The sequence below is a fragment of the Erpetoichthys calabaricus genome, chromosome 10, assembly GCF_900747795.2.
Source record: "Erpetoichthys calabaricus chromosome 10, fErpCal1.3, whole genome shotgun sequence".
In the NCBI taxonomy this organism is placed as follows: domain Eukaryota; kingdom Metazoa; phylum Chordata; class Cladistia; order Polypteriformes; family Polypteridae; genus Erpetoichthys; species Erpetoichthys calabaricus.
The window spans coordinates 77643683-77667217 of record NC_041403.2 but is presented as its reverse complement, the minus strand read 5'-3'; the positions used below and the strand labels follow the sequence as shown (position 1 = coordinate 77667217).

Sequence of the window (23535 nt, the reverse complement as noted above, 5' to 3'; positions counted from 1 at the left end):
ATTGAACAGAGTAGGAGCAAGAACACACCCCTGACAAACCCCAGAATCAACTGGGAAAAACGCAGAGGTCCTGCCTCCACTCTGCGCAGCACTCACAGTACCAGTGTACAGGTCTGTGGCTCTGCCTGTGTATGTGCGCGGCTCTCTCTCTCGGGCTGCCTGTGCGTGCCTCTGTCTCTCTCTGGCGCTGCCTGTGTGTGTGCGCGGCTCTCTCTCTCGGGCTGCCTGTGTGTGCCTCTGTCTTTCTCTGGTGCTGCCTGTGTGTGTGCGCGGCCCTCTCTCTTGCGCTGCCTGTTTGTGAACCAAGGTTCCACTGAGGTTGACTAATGAAAAGTCAACGTGGCTCAGAGCTGCATGTGGAGTGTGGCACAGACAAACAGAAATGACGGCATGTTTTCCAAGGCGTTGCGTCCGAGTTGATGGGCATGGCTCTGCGAGTTTTCGTCGTATCCAATGGTCTTAGAGTTGGTGGGTGTGGCTCCTTCCTGCATTCTTTCATGGGTGTCGTGCCGCTCTGGCGGCTGCTTAGAGAATTATATATATAGATGTAAAAAATAAAAACGCAAATGTCCATTTCCTAGAATTGAATTTAAGGAGAGAGGAATTTTATAAATGGCACTCTGTAAGCATAGAGTGAACAAATATGAATACTGACAGTACTTCACACTAAAAACAACCTCATGGTTACAAGATCTGCAAATTATAATGGTTAAATATTTTACTGACAATATAATCCATCATCAGAGCTTTAGACCTTCATCATTGCCTGAAACAGCCAACAGTCTTACCTTGAAATAGATTTTAACTATTCTACAAGTATATCTTTCAAAAATGTTATGTTTTGAGAAATTTGAAGTGCAATTAGTGATTAACTCTCCACAGCCAACAACTAGGTTTTCTGCTACATCACTGGAACTAGAATCTTTTATATTTGAAAGCTATTGAGCCACAACAAACCTATTAGGATGTTTTGTATATAATATACTAACACACATAACTGCATTCTGTTATCACTGTTATGAATGAGTGTCTCATTATAAAAATATGTAATAAGTGTTATAACTGATTTTTTGAAGTAAGTAAATAATGTGAAATATTCCAACTTTCAAATCAATTACCCAAGTCTTATGATGTGCCTAAATGCACCAGAATGCTATGCCATTTTCAAACTTGTATTGCTTTGTAAATAATTTTTTTTCACAATTTCTTTCCTTACATCTATATTCTGGTTAAAGTCTTTTGGTTTAATAAATAGATTGTATTTCATTTTTGTGTTTTACTAAGCCTTTTTAAAACGTAACTGAAAGTTCATTGTGAAGGTAGACAGTGTTATGCAATATGTGGCTACTGTTCGATCACTGTAGTGATTCCATAGCTATAGTGGGGTAGTAACATAACCACATTGAAACTACAAATATGCACACATCATATAAAAGCATAGGTCTAATTTGTCATTGGTATTCTATAGAGCATTTAAAAAAATTCAGTTTTTAATTATTTTTCTCACAACAGTGTTATTTTTCAGTAGAGGATAATAACTCTGAACTGTGCTGTAGTCATGCTGAAGATCTGATGACCTTAAGACATTGCAATTGTATATGAAGTTATTGTTTAACATCAGAAACAATTGCTTGTTTTAGCTGCTATTTTTAAAATTTGAATAAGCTAGAGCAAGTATTTCAGAATTCACTCATTGTGAATTGTCACTTAAACACTTCTTTAAAATAAAGGCGATTTAACATCCTGCAGTGTTTTATGTGTTATTTTTTTAATGAGTAGGGGACTGAGAGTGAGTAATGTGGTGCACCAAATTATCCTTTTTATTGTGCCTCAATTTTTTTAATTTCAAAATGGGAACAAATAAAGTGTAATCTAAACTAATTTACAAGAAGAAGAATCAGTTTTCAGAGTCAAGCTGTTTTTATAATTAACATGTTTATTCTACTCTCCACTTTAATCCTTAACAATGTTTATTTTTAATTGTTAATTCTAATTATTACTTTTTTTTTTAACAGAAAAAATTATTGACAGTATTTTGGAACAAACCAAACATTATAAATTGACTCCATCTCTGGACAGGTAAGCTCTCATCTTTACATATCCAAGAGGTTTTGTAGTGTGCCGATGATTTGATTAACTCTCTTAAAAGAACTTAAGTTAGCGAATGTTGTAGATTATGCATTGCATGAATAACTGAACAAAAGCAGTTTGTTTAATCTGCTAAATTTGCTTCCTTTTTTATTTCATTAATAACATGTGCATCCTTTAGGAAGCTCCTTAGTATGAAGAGGTTCACCAAAGGTATTATTCAATAAGGTCCTTTAATAAATGTTTCCTTAAAATGAAGTCCCCAGACCACTTTGCACCTTTTATATAATCTTCCACAATGCTATTTCATGTACTAAATTCTTAAGATGATGTACATTATTTAGGGTAAATGTGAACTTGAAATTGCCCATCCACCACCATTTACTATTTGATCAAATGGGTGGATAATGAATCCACATGATCATATGCACACTAATTGAGAGATTTATGCTTTAAGAATGCATTGTGTACTTACCAGCATTTGGTAGTATTTGGTGAACCACATATACCATATCATAGTGGAGCAGCTAAAGTTTCATTCCTCTTCTGGTCCTTTTTTGCTCTTGTTTTCTTGCAGCAACATTAATTTAAAGTTTTCTTTGCACTAATCTTTTATTAGTGGCCTTTCATCTTTAAACAGCGAATTCTAATTCTTATTTGAATAAAGTAAAAAAAAAAAAAAAAAAAAAAATTCAGACATAGATGGCAGTTTTCTATTATCTGGTTAATGTATCATCTTCCACTGTGCAGGAGTATTAACATTCATTGTTGTCCTTTAAGAAATAAACCTAAAACCGGTCAGTGCAAAAAGTTTCCATTCCCCTGCGTTTAGTCAACTTAAGCATTCTTAGCCTTAACCATCATTCCACTGAGATGTGATCTACTGTGAAATATGCCTGTTAGTTTGCATTAACCCATTTGCTGTACCAGATTTATTCAGTTTTAATGTCACAGGAAGCAAAATATTTTCAGTGGTTTCAGGCACAATCCACCTTCAACTGAACGCAAGTCCTTTACAGGACACACTCAACCACATCAATTTAAAACTTCCACTTAAACCAGCAGATACGTTTTTTGGACATGGAATGAAATCTGGAATATTCAAAGAAAAACATGCAGACCTAAGAAGAATATGTAAACTTCACACAGACATGGTTCAACAGCATTGACCACTTCTGTCCATACTACCCATTTGTATTTAATAGTTACTAGCAGAGGCACCTGGCGATTTGCAGGATGGCATAAAGTGCAGGTGTGGTAACTAATATGTTCCCCGGGGGGAAATTGTTGGCTTTAAACTAAACTTTTACAGTCTATATCAACTGTGGGGAGCAACTTCGTATACCTATGCAAAGTCCCAAAAATGCCTCCTGGATCAATTTTCCTAATAAAGCACGTTTGTGGTCATTAAATGAAGTTCTTCAGAAATGAAAAAAAATCGGAATGAAATGTAGCCTGTGGTCTTCCACTCTACAGATGCAAAATCTGTGCAAAATTTGGCAGAGATGGATTTAGTGGAGTTCATTTGTATGCAGACAAACACACACACATTCAGTTCTGTAGATTAGATAGCTGAAATAGGAAATGGTTTTTAAACAGATTCTGTTTTTGAGAAAACAATAATAAAATCCAATAATTTATGATGTTAGCAAAAATACATGTGTGTTGCAGTGTCACTTATCTAAAATTAAGTAATTGTGATTAATGCCAAATCAATACATGTAATAGAAAGCTCACAGATTAAAGCTATAGGTAAATATTCACTGCTGGTTTTAAATATAATATGTGTATTCCAATGCAAAAATCTTAAATGTTTGTTAACATGTTTACCACAAAATTAATACCTTTACAGCACAGAAAGAAAACACAGTGAGTAGTTAAATGATTGTAGCATTTAAAAACAAATAAACAGAGGAAACATTTCACTGGATGTCCACACAGGCTTATTAGAAGCAGCATTCAAGAATAAGTTGTAAGGCCACTATGTACAGACCATATACCAAAAACACTATTATCTATACATATAAAAGGCAAAGCCCTCACTGACTCATCACTAATTCTCCCATTTTCCATATAGGTAGGAAGCTGAAATTTCGCATGCTCATTCCTGGCAGTGTACTTACAAAAGTTACGTATGATTCATGTCCTATTGCAACACCCAAGGGGGGGAAACGGGTGTACCCCCTAAACTGTATATGTAGATAGGGGAAACCCCTCCTCCCTATTTCTGTGACTTCAAGTATACGTAGGAAGCCTAAATTTCCCATGCTCATCCATTACACTGTACTTACAAACGTTAAGTATGTTTCATTTCGTGCAGTGCCCCATAACAAACTTTTGAAAATAATGTATTTTTTTTGGCGGTTCTCACCATTATGCTGTAAGGAACTTTCGGAACTAACCTCTCCTTTTGGTGGTTTCATTCCTTTAGGGGAAACCCCTCCTTACTATTTCTGCGACTTCCAATTTACGTAGGAAGCCCAAATTTCCCATGCTCATCCTTTATACTGTACTTAAAAACATTAAGTATGTATCATTTCGCGCCGTACCCTGTAACGAACTTTCGAAAATAACATCTTCTATTTAACGGTTCTCACCATTATGCCGTAAGGAACTTTTGGAACTCAGGGGAGACTAGATTTATTCCTCGCATCCCTCTCATACCCTCTGACCTCCCATTCCAATTTCCAGTAAGAATCTGCTTCGCTATGACAATAAATAAGTCACAGGGCCAGTCTCTAAAAAAAGGTCAGCATTGACTTGACACAAGACTGCTTCTTACGTGGCCAACTGTACGTTGCATGCTCAAGAGTAAGCCCAGCAGACAGCTTGGTCATTTTACAGCCCATGGGCAGAACTGCAAACGTCTTTTACAAAGAGATTCTTACATCCTAAAAATGTGCATTTCTCATACACAACATTTACAATCATAAATTAAACTCTTTACAGTCATCAAATTCACTCTCAATACTAAAATAAGCCTATGACAATTAATTGACAATCATGTTACGTTATTTTTAAAATGTGTGCTTTTCTTTTTCATAACTTCTTTAACACACTACTTCTCCGCTGCAAAGCGCGGGTATTTTGCTAGTTGCTATTATATTTATTAGAGGCATAGTATATAGCAAAGAAACAAGTGTCGATTGCATCCCTCCTAAAACCTTTACAAATAATTAGTGGTGGATCATTTTCTGTCTTAAATGCTGCCAATGGGTGATCAGATGAATCAGAAGGAGCTGACTGCCCCTTTTAATTCATCAGACTAATTTTTATTAAAAAAATAGCAGAGTGGGTGCAATTGCTTTTTATTGTGGAGTCCACAAGGGGGCAAAGCACCCTTAAAATCTACTTCAGAACCCAGGCATCAAAAAGTGTTCTTGAAACCATTGTGCAGAGGTGCTTGCATATCTCTTTGTCTATTTAATGTTTAATACTAAGCAGTGGGCACCTTAAAGTGTTTATCTCTTATGAAGTAAGCACGTTACCTTGCTTTTACAAGAGGAGCCTGAGCAAATACCCATGAAGGATATTCTATCTTTAATTCTGTACATGGAAGCCCTGATAGTTTTGTTTATATTTTGGATTCACTTTAAAAATGTTGTGATGGTTTGTTTTACTTTTCTTTTGGACCTAGGAGTCTGAGGGAGGGAACCTTTTAATATTCTAAAATACTTCCAAATATTTTTAAAAACATAAAAAACAAAAGACTATTTAAACATAAAAAATAGAATTTCTCAGTAAGGCTATTTGAAATTTGCCTCACAGCTGTAAGAAAATTTTTACATTATAGATGGAAGCACAAAAATGTTCTCAGAATGAAGAATGACATCTTTATGGTAACACCTATGGCTGAAAAAAGTTAAATTAATTTAAGTCTGTTCTTTGTTTCTTATTTGTACACAATTTCAAGGTGAACAAAAAGTTATTTTCTTTCGAGGTTTGAGACACAGTATTTCCTCAAAAAATTAATTACATAATAATTATTTTTAAGTCATTTTTTTCAGTCGGCTCAGTGCCCTTTGACCCTATCAGTAATATCTCTAGTGAAACTTGGCAATCCAAATTTGTTTATGTTTTCAGGATGGAGAATGCTCTCAGGCTTGCAGCCTTTGAACATCTCCAGGCTTTATATGTGGTTTCTATATTTGGGAGATTAATGTGGGAATTTCTTTGATAAATATGCTTTTTCTGTAAACAAGCCACCATAACTCTTATTATTTTTAAGCAATGGAAGATTTCATCTTCATTCTGACACACATGTCAAAATCTGTTCAGGAAAGTAAATTAAAAGTTGGGAAAGGTAGGGTTGGGATGGAGAATGGAGAACATATCTATCACCCTTATCGTGGAACTGCATTAATGCCTAACCATTAGGGCCTGAGGCCAGTTGACATGCTTTTTGTCATGATTTCTCTTAGAGAAAAAGCGAGGCTCATTTTTCGTATGCCTGGCTGTCCCACTCTCATTCTTTCCTAAGTTCTACTGCTGAAATCTAGTGTTTGCAAAAAAAAAATAAATAAATGTTAGCATTGCAACTACATACCAGAATTGCTTAATTAAAGCATGTTTTTGTATGTGCACATGTGTTAAAAAAAACTGTATTTTAGTAAGGGTTCCAGCTTGTTTCCTAAAGCAAAATGTATTTCTCATTTTCTGTTAATGTTTAACATTGAATAAAGTGGACATTTTTACCTTTGGATTACTTATGCTTTCTATTTTCTCATAGTTTCTGATATCAGTACAATCATCTTTGTGTCAGTAACAAAGTTGCTGCTGATGGCAATTAATTAAAAACCTTTTTTCTATTCTCTTAAAGTTTGAGCTGTAAAAGATGTATAATTGTTGGAAATGGAGGGATCCTTGCTAACAAGTCTCTTGGAACCAAGATTGATGAGTATGATATTGTCATACGGTAAGAAAGCAAAGATTAATCTTCATAGATTGATGGTAACTCCACCACATTGTATGCCATTACACTGTACTCTTTTCTGCAAATATCATCATATCATGCTGCTGTACTAAATCAGTGTTTTGTTGTACTGAGTAATAATGTCTATACCAATGTAAATGTATTTGTAGAGTACATACTGTATACAGTACATTTGTCTGAGATGGGGCTAAGCCATTTGTAATTGTCTGAAAGTTGGAAGAAGAACACTTAATTAAAAATATCAATGAATTTTCACTATAATGGTTGCATGTAAAATTAGTGCTCTAGAGTCGTATATACAGTACTGCATATGAAACAAATTTTGGTATGAAATTGTATTATACTGGACTTTTGTTTTTATTTACATAACTGACCAGTTAAGTTTTTTTATTCTGTGTGTAACTAGACTTGCTTTAATTAATTTAGCCATACTTTTACACTGCAGTAATCATCATTTAATCGCAAAAATAGAACAGTACTTGTCCCTTTTCTTTCATTCATTTTGGAGTGTTAGTGACTTTTTAAATAATTTTTCACCAAGCTTGTCCATCTCTGACTACATTTCAGTTCCTTCAGTGTTAATTATGTATAATGTTTTCTACCTGTTGGCTCACTTTGTACCTCATTATTTTTGGCTGATGGTTAAGGAAAAAAGAAACAGTTAAGGGTTCTGAATCAATTAAGGCCAAAGAAGAATGTTCTATTAGCAGCAGTTACTAATTAAGAACATTGCTGCAAAAAAAAAGAAAAAACTTACAACCACTGTAGCCCTCCAGGATCCGAGCTTGACACCCCTGCTCAAGATGTTTAACAAGAAATGAGAGATTGAATCTATGGAGGCCAGTGCAGCCTTTTTGAGGGCAGAAATGATCACTGCAGTTTTAAATTCAGTTACAGTAGATCAAAACAACAGTGAAATGATGCATTGAATAATGAAGATGAAGAGATAGGAAAGAGATATAAAACCTAATTAGATTTGAAAACAAACTTAAGTATGGTTGAAAAAAGAAAATATTTAACTTCTACCAATAATTGCTGTTTTTATCTGTGTCTGGAACAAAAATTAGCTTGAAGTCAAATCTAATTTTTCTCCTTACCACATTGTGTTGCAATTTGATCTGCGTAGATTTTCAAATGCACTGTTATTTTTTTAAATTTTTCAATGTATTAATTTTTAACATTTTTTTTGTGATTAAGTGTAAAAAAAAATCAAATTACATAAATGAGATAAATCGTTTCTTTAATGCGCTGCTGAAGTTCAGTACATATACCATATATTTCATACATAAATGTTACAAACTGATATGATATAACATTAAGCTAAATACCAGACTTACTCTCAAAGTGCAATCCAGGTCTTGGGTTTAAATTTTACAAAATATGAATGTTTAAGTTTTTGTATTTTTTGTTGTCATTTCAGTGGCAAAAAATGTACTTGAAATGGAGGAGACCACATGAAGTGATAAGGTGCCACAAGAGAAGGCTGAGCATCAAATTAAAAAAATGGGAGTTCAGGGTGTTGTGTTTAAATGGGTGCAAAATTGGGTCAGACTAAGGAAACGGACGGTGATGGTGTGAGGAATCCTATCAGAATTGGCTGACGTTAAGAGCGGTGTTCCACAGGGGTCAGTACTAGGGCCGCTGCTATTTTCAACATATATAAATGATATGCATAAGAATATAAGTAACAAGATGGCTAAGTTTGCAGATGATACCAAGATAGGTGGATTGGCAGATGATCTGGAATCTGTTGAATCATTACAGAGGGACCTGGACAGCATACAGTCCTGGTCAGATTTATGGCAAATGAAATTTAATGTAAGTAAATGTAAAGTATTCCATGTAGAAAGTAAAAATGTTAGGTTTGAGTACTCGGTGGAAGGTTTGAAAAATCATAAGTATACCTTAGAAGAATTTAGGAGTCATAGTAGATAGATAGATAGATAGATAGATAGATAGATAGATAGATAGATAGATAGATAGATAGATAGATAGATAGATAGATAGATAGATAGATACATACATACATACATACATACATACATACATACATACATACATACATACATACATACATACATACTTTATTAATCCCTAGGGGAAATTCACATACTCCAGCAGCAGCATACTGATAAAAGACAATATTAAATTAAAGTGCGATAACAATGCAAATATACAGACAGACAATATCTTCGTATAATTGGGGGTGGAATTGAAGAGTCGCATAGTGTGGGGGAGGAACAATCTCCTCCGTCTGTCAGTGGAGCAGGACAGTGACAGCAGTCTGTCGCTGAAGCTGTTCCTCTGTCTGGAGATGATACTGTTTAGTGGATGCAGTGGATTCTCCATGATTGACAGGAGCCTGCTCAATGCCCGTCGCTGTGCCACAGATGTCAAACTGTCCAGCTCCATGCCTACAATAGAGCCTGCCTTCCTCACCAGTTTGTCCAGGGGTGAGGCGTCTCTCTTCTTTATGCTGCCTCCCCAGCACACCACCGCGTAGAAGAGGGCGCTCGCCACAACTGTCTCGTAGAACATCTGCAGCATCTTATTGCAGATGTTGAAGGACGCCAGCCTTCTAAGGAAGTATAGTCGGCTCTGTCCTTTCTTACACAGAGCATCAGTATTGGCAGTCCAGTCCAATTTATCATCCAGCTGCACTCCCAGGTATTTATAGGTCTGCACCCTCTGCACACAGTCACCTCTGATGATCACAGGGTCCATGAGGGGCCTGGGCCTCCTAAAATCTACCACCAGCTTCTTGGTTTTGCTGGTGTTCAGTTGTAGGTGGTTTGAGTCGCACCATTTAACAAAGTCCTTGATTAGGTTCCTGTACTCCTCCTCCTGCCCACTCCTGATGCAGCCCACAATAGCAGTGTCATCAGCGAACTTTTTCACGTGGCAGGACTCCAAGTTGTATTGGAAGTCCGATGTATACAGGCTGAACAGGACCAGAGAAAGTACACTCCACTGCGGCGCTCCTGTGTTGCTGACCACAATGTCAGACCTGCAGTTCCCGAGATGCACATACTGAGGTCTGTCTTTAAGATAGTCCATGATCTGTAGTAGAGTCATCACCATCAACTTCCAGACAGTGTTCAGAAGCCATTAAGAAGGCTAACAGAATGTTAAGTTATATAGCACGATGTGTAGAGTACAGGTCAAACTGGTTGTGTTCAAGCTTTGTAACGCACTGGTGAGACCTTGTCTGATGTACTGTGTACAATTTCAGTCTCCTGACAACAAAAAGCACATAGCAGCGCTAGAAAAAGTCCAGAGAAGAGCGACTAGGCTGATTCTAGGACTACTATGATTTATGCAGAAAGATTAAGAGAGCTGAGCCTTTTCAGTTTAATCAAAAGATGATTAAGAGGAGACATGATTGAAGTTTTTAAAATTATGAAGGGAATTAGTTTATCAAGAACATGAGGACACAGTTGGAAACTTAAGGGTAAGTGTTGCATACACGTTAGGAGGTTTTCTTGACACAAAGTACCATAGACACATGGAATAAGTTACCAAGTAGCATGGTAGACAGTATGACATTAGGTACCTTAAAAACTAGACTTGATTTTATTTCAGAAATGTTAAGTGGATAGGACTGGCGAGCTTTGGGCTGAATTGCCTGTTCTTGTTTGGATTGTTCTAATGGAAATAAGGCTTCTGTGCTGTGGCGATTAAGGCATAGTGCAATTCACTTTTCTTAGATACAGGTGTTTAGAGTAGCCATGACAGAAAATTAAAGTACTTAAGAAATAAAATACAAATATATGCTAATTTTTTTTTCTTGCAGTCCTAAACAGATAGATGAATATTGCATTTTTATTCAATAATCCTTAGACATTGTTTTATCTTGGGCCTGTTTCAGAAAGTTCCAGTGGCTCGGTAGTGAAACTAGACTATTTTAATATCATAAAAATTCCTCAAATTCTGTTTACTTTGTGACTTCATGCACTTACTTGGATGAAAGGAAGACAGACTCTGACAGGTTTATATAAGTTATTGACCAGACAGCACAAAAGAACTAGGCTGCTTACGTATTTGTCTGATTTTATGATTTCATATTTGTACTTATCCTACTTGTTTTGAAATTCTCTTCTTTTTATTATTTATGTGATGTTTCTATACCATATGTAGTTTTGTCTTAGTACTAATGGTATCTGAAGCTGAGGAGTCCTTAAGAGTTAACTTCTTCCCTACCTTCTGACCCACTAAAGACATCACCTTGACATAATTGTCTTCCATAGTCTTGAACATGATTAAAATTATTTCTACACTCAGAGATTTGTTTGACTATATATTTTTTAAAAAGCAACCAAACGTACTTTGTTGCTTATATATACACTGTCACAGCATTTAGTCCATTGTTTCTTGGCCAGCCTAGAATTTCCTTGCTGTTCTGTGTACTTTTTTCATCTTCACCTAACAATGTGTTAACTCTTATCTGCCAGTTTTCCTCTCATTCTTTTTATTTTATTGATTTTAATTAAAAGCAAATGACAGTCCATAAAATCAAAGAAAATTTAAAGAAAAAGAGGAGAGACAGCCAACAAAGCCAATCTTTAAAAATCAGCAAGCAAGGAAGAGTATCCTTTTCCCTGATATAGAAGCTTATTCTAAAATGTTATTGATTAGATCCTGCCATATTTTAAAACAAGTTTTGAGCAGATCCTCTCAGTGGGAATTTGAATTTTTCCAATTTCAGATAGTATAGGACACCCAGTGACCTACAGGTGGTGGGTTGTTATACTTCCAGTTGAGTAAGATAAGCCTAGACAGCAGTAGTGAGATAAAGGCAGTTATGATTTGTTGGTCCTTCTCTACTTTAAGCTTATCTGGGAGTACACCAAGTACAGCTGTTAAGGGGTTAGGAGTGTTTGAATGCCAATCAGATAGCCTTTGTGTCACTTGTTTCCAGAAAATAATTAATTTGCTTGGATATGAATTTTGTACAGTTCTCATCAGCTAATGACAAGGGGTTAAGACGCCAGCTATGACATGAGTGTGGAGGGCATAGTAATTTAAGCTCCAAGATCATGATCAGAGGGGTATGGTCGGAGTTAACAATAGCGTTGTACTTTCAAGATTTGATAGTGGGCAAAAAATTGTCTATGAAGAAATAATCAATTCTTGAGTAACAAAGATGAACTCGTGAGGAGAAGGAATATATCCTTAGAATAGGGTTTAAAAACCTCCATGGGTCTGATAAGGTTCTGATCCATTACAAACTGTGTAATTATTGCTGCAGTATTAGATGTTATCGCTGCTGTACCTGAGGACCTATCCAGGTCTGGATTTAAAATCCAATTAAAGTATCAGTCCTTTATAATTTTATGAGTGTTACCATTATGAATGGGACATATTGCCTTTCAGGATCACATATTAAGTCTTTTGCTACAAATGGGACAGTTCTGTGTATTAAAATTTCCAGATCCCTGGGTTTTTTTGGGGGTTTTTTTTGTATAGCTGGAATGGAAAATGTGGCCAGTTCACTTTCTTTTCAACCAAAACTGGTCCTTACTTATTAAGTGACTTTCTTTTAAAAAATACTATTTTGGAATTAAAACATGTTAAGTGAGTTAATTCATGACTGAGACCTTTGACATTCCATCTCACAAAGTTCACTTTTGTTGACATTTTGTAGTCTTTAGTTAAGGTAGTACATTTTAACATATGATAGCTTTGACCTATATTTAATATTATTGTCAGGTGTTATGGCTATGAAGCATATTGTTGTGGTGGCTCTAACAGTTATTTGGGTAGAAAGATTTTTTCTCTCTTTCTAATCAATTAACCTGCTGTGTTATAACACTAGAATTCCTGAAGCCAAACATGTAAATTGAATAATTTATTTTTCTTTGGTTATATTCTTGAATAAAAGTGCACTTTTTTTGTTATACCTTTTTTGAGAGTGTTTATTTGATATTTGGACTTCAGTCTTCACACATTATACACTTCACATCAGCTTTTTGTCATTATTACTATAACAAGAAAAAAGTTTTAGTTGTGTGTTCAGCATTTCTTGCCTCTCATTTCCTGTCACCCTACATTTACATAGATCGTTGTAGACACGGAACACACTTGAAACATATGTATTCCAAATAACTATATATCATTTACCCTATACAATTCCAGACACCTGACTCCCAGATAAAGAGACTTTAGCTCTGAGAATTTCGCATCGGACTTGACTTCAGCTACCTCGGTGGGGGATGGGATAGCAAGATGCTTGCTGCCTGTGCTGATTGACACATTTGTAAAACAAAGACACTGATGAAGAGGTGCAAGGGAGTTTAACGTGGCTCGGCCTTACGAATATTTTCTTAGGCTTCAGGGATTCTATTGTTAATGTCTTTGTTTCTGCAAAATGTTATTTTTCCATCAGATCGTTTGAAAGGTACATTCAGTTCTGCAGTTTATTTGAACAGAAAATGTTCTTCTTGTGATCATAAAATATAAAGATAATACAATTAGAAAGCCTTTATTGTTATTGTACAATTACAATGAAATTGCAAAAGCTCCACCTGTAAACAGTGCAAGTACAACAAACAATGGCATGCAAATAATATAAAAAGCACACATCCTATAACAAATATATACCATACATAAATTAATAAAGGGCAGAGATTATTATCCACTAAAGTAACTTTTTTTTGTATAAACAATGAACAGTGTATGAGTTTTTAAAATTCTGATGACCCAAGGGTGAAAACTATCTTCAAATCTTTTGTTCTACTTTTAATACTCTTGTACCACCTGCTGGAGGGCAGTACTATGAACAATGAGTGGCCAGGATGGGAAGGGTCATTAATGATTTTCCTGAGTCTACAGAGGCATTGGGCACTGGAGATATCTTCCATGGAGGACAGAGAGCAGCCAATGATTTTCTATGCCGTGGATACTACCCTCTGCAGATCTTTCCTGTCTGCTGCTGTACAGCCAGCATACCATGTTGAAATACAGTATTCTAAAACACTCTAATTGGTTGAACGGTAGAATGTCAACAACAGGTTTCCTTTCATTTACACTTTCTGTAGAAGTCTCAGGAAATGCAGTTGTTGCTGGGACTTTTTGTCCACCACCAGAGTGTTTTCTGTCCAGGACAGGATCTCAGAGATGTAAGTTTAAAGGAGGTGACACCCTTCACCAGATCCCTGTTGATGTAGAGTTGGGCCGGCTATGGCTCTGTGCCTCCTGAAGTAAATGACCTTCTCTTTAATTTTGCTAGTGTTGAGTGAGAGATTTTTCCTGGAGCACCACAGTCAGCTACATTAAAATTCTGCATTCTACCTTGTATCATTTTAACCTTTATCAAATTTGACTTACAAGTAAGGAATACAGAAAGACAAATAATGGCTACAAATCTGCTTGCCACAGTTCAGTATCTGAGTACAGAGAAACCAAGTAAAGGGTAATATTCTACTTGCCAAAGTGCAGTATCAATCATACATACTGTGCTATAGATGTAAGTAACCTATCACATTCTAAACATGTTGAAAGAAAAAGAGAAATTGTGTTTAAATTTACAAAGGTGATAAAAGCAAAAATATGCAAGAATTTATACCCAGTACATTTTAAAATTCAGACACATTTACTGTTTTTTGAATTTCCTGCTAGTCACCTTTAGTGAATATAAAGACAGTAGAATATATGTAACACTGAAATTGTAATTTATAAATTGCATAATGAGAAAAACTACAATGGTGAAACTTAAAAACAGAAATACAAGCTCAAAGGAGCAGTGTAACCTGAATATTTAAATATGGTGCTTTTTTGTTGCTAACTCAAAATGACTAGATTACACCTGGTCCAGAAACCTTAACTTTTATGTGCTGTATGTTCTTACAGTTGAAACAGTCATACCTTTTGCAATAAGCAGAATCCAAATGTACCCAGCTGCACTTTTGTAGGTGCAATTCCATGTTTCTCTCATTAAAGGAGCTTGTAGTAAATTTTCCACAGACAATTCTCTAGTGTGTCAGGGGAGCTGTACATTTTAAAACTGAGACACAAGCTTTTTCACATGTGTGCATTCTGAGCTTGGAATAAATATTTGATTTTTATTAGGCAAATAAGCGTTTTGTTGTTATTAATTAAAGACACATTAGAAACAGTATATGACAATAGTTAATCACCTCTTTGTTAATAATAATAATAATACATTTTATTTATATAGTGCCTTTCCCATGCTCAAGGCACTTCACAGAGTTTAAGATAGAACGGCAGGTTATACAGTATATAGCATTGTACAAACCAGATAAATAAAGAAGATTAAGACAGTAAATTCAGAGAAAAAAAAACTACTAGTTACTAGTAATTACACCATTAAGTTTTTTGGTTGTTTACAAAATATATCCGTTTCTGTAAATAAGCTTTGGATAAAAGCATATTTACTCAGTTTTTTATTTAGTAATATCAGAACCATGCATCTGGTTGTGCAACACAATACCTATAAACATGTCGCTTGAGTTTCACACCTCATTGAAAGTTGAAAGCTCTCAGATGTTAAGTGATTTGTTCAAGTCTTCATGGTGACTCGGTAGCTGAGCTAGGATTTGAACTAGAAGTCTTTTTTTGATCTTTAACCTCTCTTTTCTGTGTTTTCTTATTACTCATCAAAGGTCTGATATCTTATTTCTTTAGGAATGCAGCTGGCTATGGGACATTACTGACTGCTACATAATTCTCTTCTTTAGAATAAAAATAATTTTCTTAATTTTCTAACTTCTTCAAACCAAAGAAATATGTTATTAAATACTGTTTTGACTATCCTTTCTTTATAAATGGGTGTGCATTTAATATGAACTTTTCATCTACAGTGTGTCTATGTTTCTCATTATGAATACTTGAATATTATGTTAATTTAAGTATGGCATGTAAATGCTATTGACTTAATTTGTTATCAGACCATATAGTACTTTGTCTTAAAGTTAGCATTAAATAGCTTTTTTCGCATTATAAACTAATATAACCTTTAAGCAATAAAAATGTTCAGAGACATACTAAGAAGATGAACATTTTATTAATTTAATTAAAAAAAATAAGACTGCTGTTCTTTAAACAAAAACAATATTTTAAAAAATTACTTTCATGTATTCTTTTAGTTTATGCACTGACAATGTGTTATTTATGCATTATGCTAAAACCCATGTGTAAACTGAATAAACCCCCAGCGGTATTGTGTTGCATTACTAATAGGATTGTTTTCCTAGATTCCGTAAAGAGCAGGGGTAAAAATAGTCAGCCTTAGTTAGTACCAAATGAATACTTCTTGAATAAAATGTGTGTGTTCATAATATTTATTTGTGCCTGTTTTGTAAATGAGACCATCTAGCAAATTACATATAATTTAACTGTATTTATATATTGTAAAGCAGAAATAAACTGCAATTCTCAATGAACAAATAAAATGGCTAAAATTAAATTTCTCATTTTCTGTTAATGTTATTTAAAATGAAAGTACAGTTTTTATAATAAATGTAACCTAAATGTAATTTAGGGCTATAGAGAGCACGTGAAAATCTTGGATGAGACACTAGTGTATTGGAGGTTAATCTCACACACCCTTACTAATTCATACTTGGCCAGTGTAAAGTTGTCTCTTAACCTAATATGAAAGTATCACCCTGTTAATCCATGTCATGGTTACAAGATTGTGTTTTAGCATATCCCAGCAACAGCAAACACAAGGCAAGAACCAATCCTGAACAGAAGGCCAATCCATCACAGTTCCCATTCATGGGAACTCCATTATCACATGGAGTAAACTGAGAATTATCAATTAACTTCACATACATGTCTTTGGAATTATAGCCAGAAACCCAGACGGTCTAAATAAAACCCATATAGACACTCCAAAAATTTGTAAGCTATATACAGGCAACTGCTTAAAATTACAGTTTCGTGCTCATTTTTAAACTCCAGGCAGGAAGAAAACAGAATATATGTGTTAAACTAAATTAAACATTTATTACTCTTTTCTGCCTTGGTTTAAGTGTAATATTGACATTTAAATACCCTGAAATAAATTGGTCAGTTATTTCAAAGATAGAGATTCAAAATTGCAATCCCTTATTTCTTTGTTGTATGTTATTGAGTAAGTAATGTATTTGTTATACAAATTCTAAGTGCATTCTTTACTTAATGTGTCTTTAGTTGTGTTATTTAGTCTATCATTCCTTATTTATTTTGCAAGATTAAAACATACAGATGAAGTAGGTCTGGTATAATCTTGGAAAAATACTTGTGGTTTTCTTTTTAGCATTTTGTTTTTGGCATTTATTTGAGTTTAGTCAATCCTGTGTCCATGTCACTTTTCTGGCCCTGTTATTGAGTCACAAACAAAGCCAGCTGTTATTGATCCTTCTCTAGCTGGGTGCTGTCAGAATTCATTCCTAACACTGGAATGCAGGTGTAGATCATCTGGTTGCCTCAACAAATCAATTGGAGAATGTTCAGGTTTCAAACAACTCTTCCACTTACAGTGTCACTGACAGAAATTTTTTTAACACATCTATTTATTTCCCTAGTTTATTAAAAAAATTTAAGAATGTCTTTTCTTATTGGATTCAGTATCTTTATGATATGTTGTTCATAGCAGAAAGAGTGATGATTCCAAAATGGCACTATATACTGCACAGGCTATGCAAAAGAATACACTGTGCAAAGGTGCAATCCTGCATGATTTCCTGCATGACAGATATCATTAAACGGATAGAGCATATAGTGCATACTTGTTTATATTAAGTCCGACTTTATGAATATATTTCAAAGGATAATAATGGGGGGGGGGTCATGTCAGAATTTTCCATTAAAATGGTTTTGTCTGCAGGATCTGGTCTCATTTTCGTGCATATGTTAGCTTCTGAAGTACTGAAGATATCTCTCAAAATCAAGTTTCACATTGTAAAAAGATAAGAGTGCAATGAGTGCATTTATATTATTGTACATACAAGTTGAAACATTGCTTTGTGTGTTAAATACAAAATATTTAATTCTATAAAATGTGAACATTGGAAACTGAAAAATCATGACTATTAGCTTTTATGATGTGAGTAAGATTCAGACTTGCAGCAGCAAATGGTGCTGTGATTGATGCCTGCTCAGAACTAACTGTGGTCATCACTGCTCTTGTGAAAAGAATGGAGATAAATACCATCAACTCAGAGAGGGAAAGGAAAGTTTGTTGTACCATGTGAACATCACTGACAGAATAAAATTGGATAATAAAAAAACAAGCACTAAGTTTTACAAGTAGCCAAAATTTATGCCGGGTGTTACAGACTGAATCAAATGTATGTTTTTATTATATTCTAGTAGTAATATAATAAATGAGCTTGGGTTTTTAACTCATTGACAGCAACATGTAAATTGAATGATTTTTTTTCTTTGGGTCTTGAATAAAAGCGCACTTGTTTATTTAATATTTGGACTAAAGTCTTCACACATTATACACTTCACATCATTATTAGTATAACATGGAAAAAATTTCTGCTTTAGGTATGTGTTCAGCATTTCTTGCCTCGCATTTCCAGCCATCCTACATTTACACAAATCGTTGTAGACACAGAACACACATGAAATGTATGTATTCTAAATAACAATATATAGTGGTGCCTCGGTTTGCGAGAGAACCACCATCAGCTCAGTTGTGATCACGTGACGCTTGGCCGACCAAAGTGTATACAGACTACTTGTATTGCAAGACCTTGCTCGTTTATCAAGTTAAAATTTATTAAAAATTTTAACTTGTCTTGCAAAACGCTCTCAAAATAAGTTACTCGCAATCCAAGGTTTTACTATACTACAGTATTTGCCCTATACAACTCTAGGAACCTTACTGTCAGATAAAGAAACTTGAGCTCTGAGAATTTTGCAACGGACTCAGCTCTGGCGGTGGAGGGGATGACATAGCAGGCTGCTTGCCGATCGACACATTTGCAAAATAAAATGCTGATGGAAAGATGTGAAGGAATTTAACGTAGCCTGGGATTACAAGTTTCTTTGTAGACTTCAGGGATTCTAGCGTTAAGAACAAAAAAGTGAATTTATAGTTTAAGATTGGAGTGCCTTTCTTTACATCTTAACTAGTCTTTTGAAGAATCATGGATAATTTTACGAAAGAAAAAAGCTTCTGAAATAAAAAGTGGCCAATTTTTCGTATTAAAGTTTTATTTCAAGATCATATTTTAATATATATTTTTAGTTCTGTAAGTGAAAATTGAAAGTTAAAGCAACAATATACTGTTGTACTCTTTTTCTAACAATCACATCTATAGTACTGTAAAATGTTTAGACACATCTACACATTTACTACCCAAGAAGCTTTATATTTATTTTAATGTATTATTGGGGATTTCAGCCTAATTAGAAATTTGTTTAAGAATCAAGTGTTTTGGGGAAGGAAAAAAACAGCAGGAATCCTGCTTCTGAAGTATAGAGCTGGAACAAAATTAAGCTGTAAAACCTCACTTCCTTCCTGCCTCATGTACATTTTCATTTGAAAGTGCTCCATTGTGTTCCATTGTACTCTGATTCTGATGAATATTCTGAAAACACTTTCTTAATGATGAAAACACTGTTGCAGTTAGAAGTGAGATTAATAGATATTCAACTAAAGCTTTGTCCGGCTAGGCCTGAAAATCTGATGTGCAGTGTTTTTATATTTAGACTATAAAATTCATGCTTTTTCACTCCCATTCTTGCTTTTCTTGAAAGCACTGTAAGGAATCCTAATCAAAATATAAAATTATTTTTCACAGGGGCAAAATTTGGCTTTTTACAGAAGCTTGTCAATTAGATAGATAGATGCACACACATACCCAAACTATGGTCTGAACACACACCAGACTGAGCAAAAAAAAAAACTTACTTAGCAGTCACAGGTAAGGCATCATACAGGCGTACTGCTGTTGGTATAAAGGAAGCCCAGTAGAGTTTCTTGACACACTTCTGCTGAATAATTTGTTGGCTGAAATTCCTCAGAGTTAGTGTGTTAGAGAAAGGATGTGCAGCATTGCTCATAATGGCATTCAGTTCTGTTTTAATTGTCTCCTTTGCTATTAGCTCTAGGGGGTCCAGAGTGCATCCCGTAACTGAGTCTGTCTTTTTAATTAGTTTATTGATTCAGTGGGCCGCTCTTCAGGTGACATTAGTGGCCCACCACACCACAGCATAGAAAATCACACTGGCCATCACAGTTGTATAATATGAGAAAGAATAACATTACCCACATTAGAGGAATGCAGTCTCTTAAGAAAAAAGAGCCTGTTCTGCCCTTTCTTATATAGTTCTTCTGTGTTGTGAGCCCAGTTCAGCCTGATTCCCAAGTACTTGTAGAAGTGGACCACCTGTACAACCACTCTCTGAGTTGTGATTGGACATAAAGGCTCAAAGAAATTTTGGTTGGCAGTCAGATTTTGTTTGGGAAGTTCAGACCTTTTGTTTTGGTATTTGTTGAGTAATTTTCTAATGTTCTCATTAGCAAAATATATATGACAGTTGCTCTCTGTTATATTCAAAAAACAGCAATAGAAATTAGAGTGTCTGTGTGAATTTAAGAGTGATTAACCAGAGTATAAATTTGTGATTTAATGAATTTTGTATTTTTAAATAATCATGGAAAAAATAGATGTAGTTACTTCTGTAATTGTAGGCTGTGATAAGTGTTTTTCCCTGCTCATATTTGGCATTTCTTCACGCTGTTAGTTTTTGCTTTTAAAATGAATAATATTCCCTCTATACAATAACACCATGATAAGTCTTTGATCAGTAGGAATATACCTGTGATTTGTGCCTACAAAGATGTTGATTTCGATGTTATTTCAAAGCTGGTTGGCGTGAGTGGGATTAAGCAGTTGTTATTGTACTCAAAGGTTAAGGGTTTTTGGTCCAGGTGATGTATTTCTTAATGCGTATGTTGACATAGGTGCCCTTAATTCCACCCATTTTTCTCTACAGTATTGAAAACTAAAGTATGGTATAACGGTACAAATCAGGTAGCTACAGAGTGTTCACTGTTACCAACACAACTTGATACATCAAGTGATTATTGTTTCTAGTATTTTTACTTCTACTAAGATCCTTCTTATATTGTATGTAATGGAATGATATAAGGATAATTATACCATTAATTGTAGTGAATGTTAAGTATAGAGTATGTTAGCTAAGTATGTGTGGAGCAAGAATTGTGCTCAATTCGGAGCATGATATTCCACATTTTACTAGACAATTTAGTATAATATATAATTATCCAAATTTATGTTAGTATTTTAGAGTAGTCGACTTCTGTGTCCATCAAGATTTTTGGCAGCACACTAAACCATTTTTATTACTCCTCAAGAACGACTGGAAAACTAAACATGCTTACTACTGAAAACAAAAACATGCTGAAAGTCTTAAGAGTACTTTCACCCCAACACTCAGCAATAATGAAATTCCAATCACAATTTTGTATTGCATTCAAATTAGGGCTGACAACTGCTCAATCAACAAATTAAATATGTGGTAAATATGTAATTTATACACAGAATTCATGACTTTTTCTGCTACCACATATATTGTATGCATCTTTAAAAAACCAAACATAATGACTTAAAAAGTTAGTTTAAAAGTTATTATTCATTTAGTGTTTAGTAAAGCAAAGACTAGCATACCAGCAAATCAGTACAGTGTAGGAATGGGGTGGTGGGGGTTTAACAGTCATTAATCTGGCCTTCATAGTAACAAGTCAAACATTACACCAAAGAAATTAGCACATGGAAAGAATTTATATTTTTTCAAGTAAGAACCCATAGAACTGTTGTTTTAAGTGAGATCTCTAGGCAGCATGGCATGGCTCCTTATGTTACAAAAGCCTTATTCTTAGACACAAGATACAGACTTGACTATGAATGGGGCATGTCAGGTGAACAACTTCACTCACTCGTACTAGGTTTAGATTTGTCAGCCCATATAACAGCATCTCTTTGCATTATTAAAGGAAGCCAAACTACTTAAGAAAACCCCACAGTGGTACTGTATATCATGCTAATGAATCAACAATATTTAATGTACAAAATACAGTATATTTAGCCATATTTAAAAGTTAAAACTATTGAAAGCATTGATGAATAGCTGACAATTTTAAGTAGTATATTCCTTAATCATTTGTAGTGTCTACACATTTCTTTATCGTCCCTTTTAATCCATGACATCCCAGCTAAAGCAATTCTAAATAAAATATAAAAATTTGAAGTATTAAGTAGCATTCTATGTAGAACTCCCCCACTTTTTCAGTTCTGATTGTAACTTTACCATTTATCATATTAGTCATTTGCCTCTATGTTCTTATATTTAAAAGCACCTATATTAAAATATTTTATGCAATTAAAAGTATTTGTTGGTAGTGTTTGGTCTTTGGTCTACCTTAAATTCTTATATCCTTTCAATTAGTAAAAGCTGCTGGTTAGAATCGAAAAATAAGGTCATCCATCAAACCTACCTTAACTGTATGCTTCAACAAACAGTGTACAGTGATCCCTCCTCCATCGCGGGGGTTGCATTCCAGAACCCCCCGCGAAAGGTGAAAATCCGCGAATTAAAAACCATATGTTTATTTTTATATTGTCACAGATTTGCACAGAAACCGAGGAGGTTGTAGAGAGACAGGAACTTTATTCAAACACTGCAAACAAACATTTGTGTCTTTTTTCAAAAGTTTAAACGTGCTCCATGACAAGACAAAGATGACAGTTCCATCTCACAATTAAAAGAATGCAGACATATCTTCCTCTTCAAAGGAGTGTGCTTCAGGAGCAGAGAATGTCAAGAGAGAGAGAGAGAGAAAAGCAAACAATCAAAAATCAATAGGTGCTGTTCGAGCTTTTAAGTATGCAAAGCACCATGCGGGAAACATATCGCTTGACAAAGCAGCCGCAAGTAAGCCCAGCAAGGAAGGGAGCAATGTGAAGGTAGTCTTTCTGCATTTTTTAGACGAGCGTCCGTATCCTCAAGGGGTGCAAACAGCCCCCCTGCTCACAACCCCTCCGTCAGGAGCAGAGAATGTCAGAGCGAGAGAGAGAAAAGCAAACAATCAAAAATCATTAGGTGCTGTTTGGGCTTTTAAATATGCGAAGCACTGTGCGGGAAGCATATCGCACAACAAAGTAACAAGTAAGCCCAGCAAGGAAGGAAGCAACGTGAAGGTAGTCTTTCTGCATTTTTTGAGGAGCGTCCGTATCTACTAAGGGTGCGAACAACCCCCCTGCTCACAGTATATTTGAGGAGTTTTATTTAATATGTAATATGTGCTCTGATTGGGTAGCTTCTCAGCCATCTGCCAATAGGGTCCCTTGTATGAAATCAACTGGGCAAACCAACTGAGGAAGCATGTACCAGAAATTAAAAGACCCATTGTCCACTGAAACCCACGAACCAGCGAAAAATCCGCGATATATATTTAAATATGCTTACATATAAAATCCACGATAGAGTGAAGCCGCGAAAGTCGAAGCACGATATAGTGAGGGATTACT

The 23535-nt window shown here is 35.1% G+C and overlaps 1 protein-coding gene across 1 annotated transcript in view; it reads left to right on the top strand.

The window, feature by feature from the left end:
* st3gal3a (ST3 beta-galactoside alpha-2,3-sialyltransferase 3a) overlaps positions 1-23535 on the top strand; it is a 249979-nt gene that overhangs the window by 160420 nt on the left and 66024 nt on the right. Inside the window, 2 exon segments of the mRNA XM_051933244.1 lie at positions 2016-2079; positions 6908-7003. Of these exon segments, the coding sequence (XP_051789204.1) occupies positions 2016-2079; positions 6908-7003 (160 nt within the window).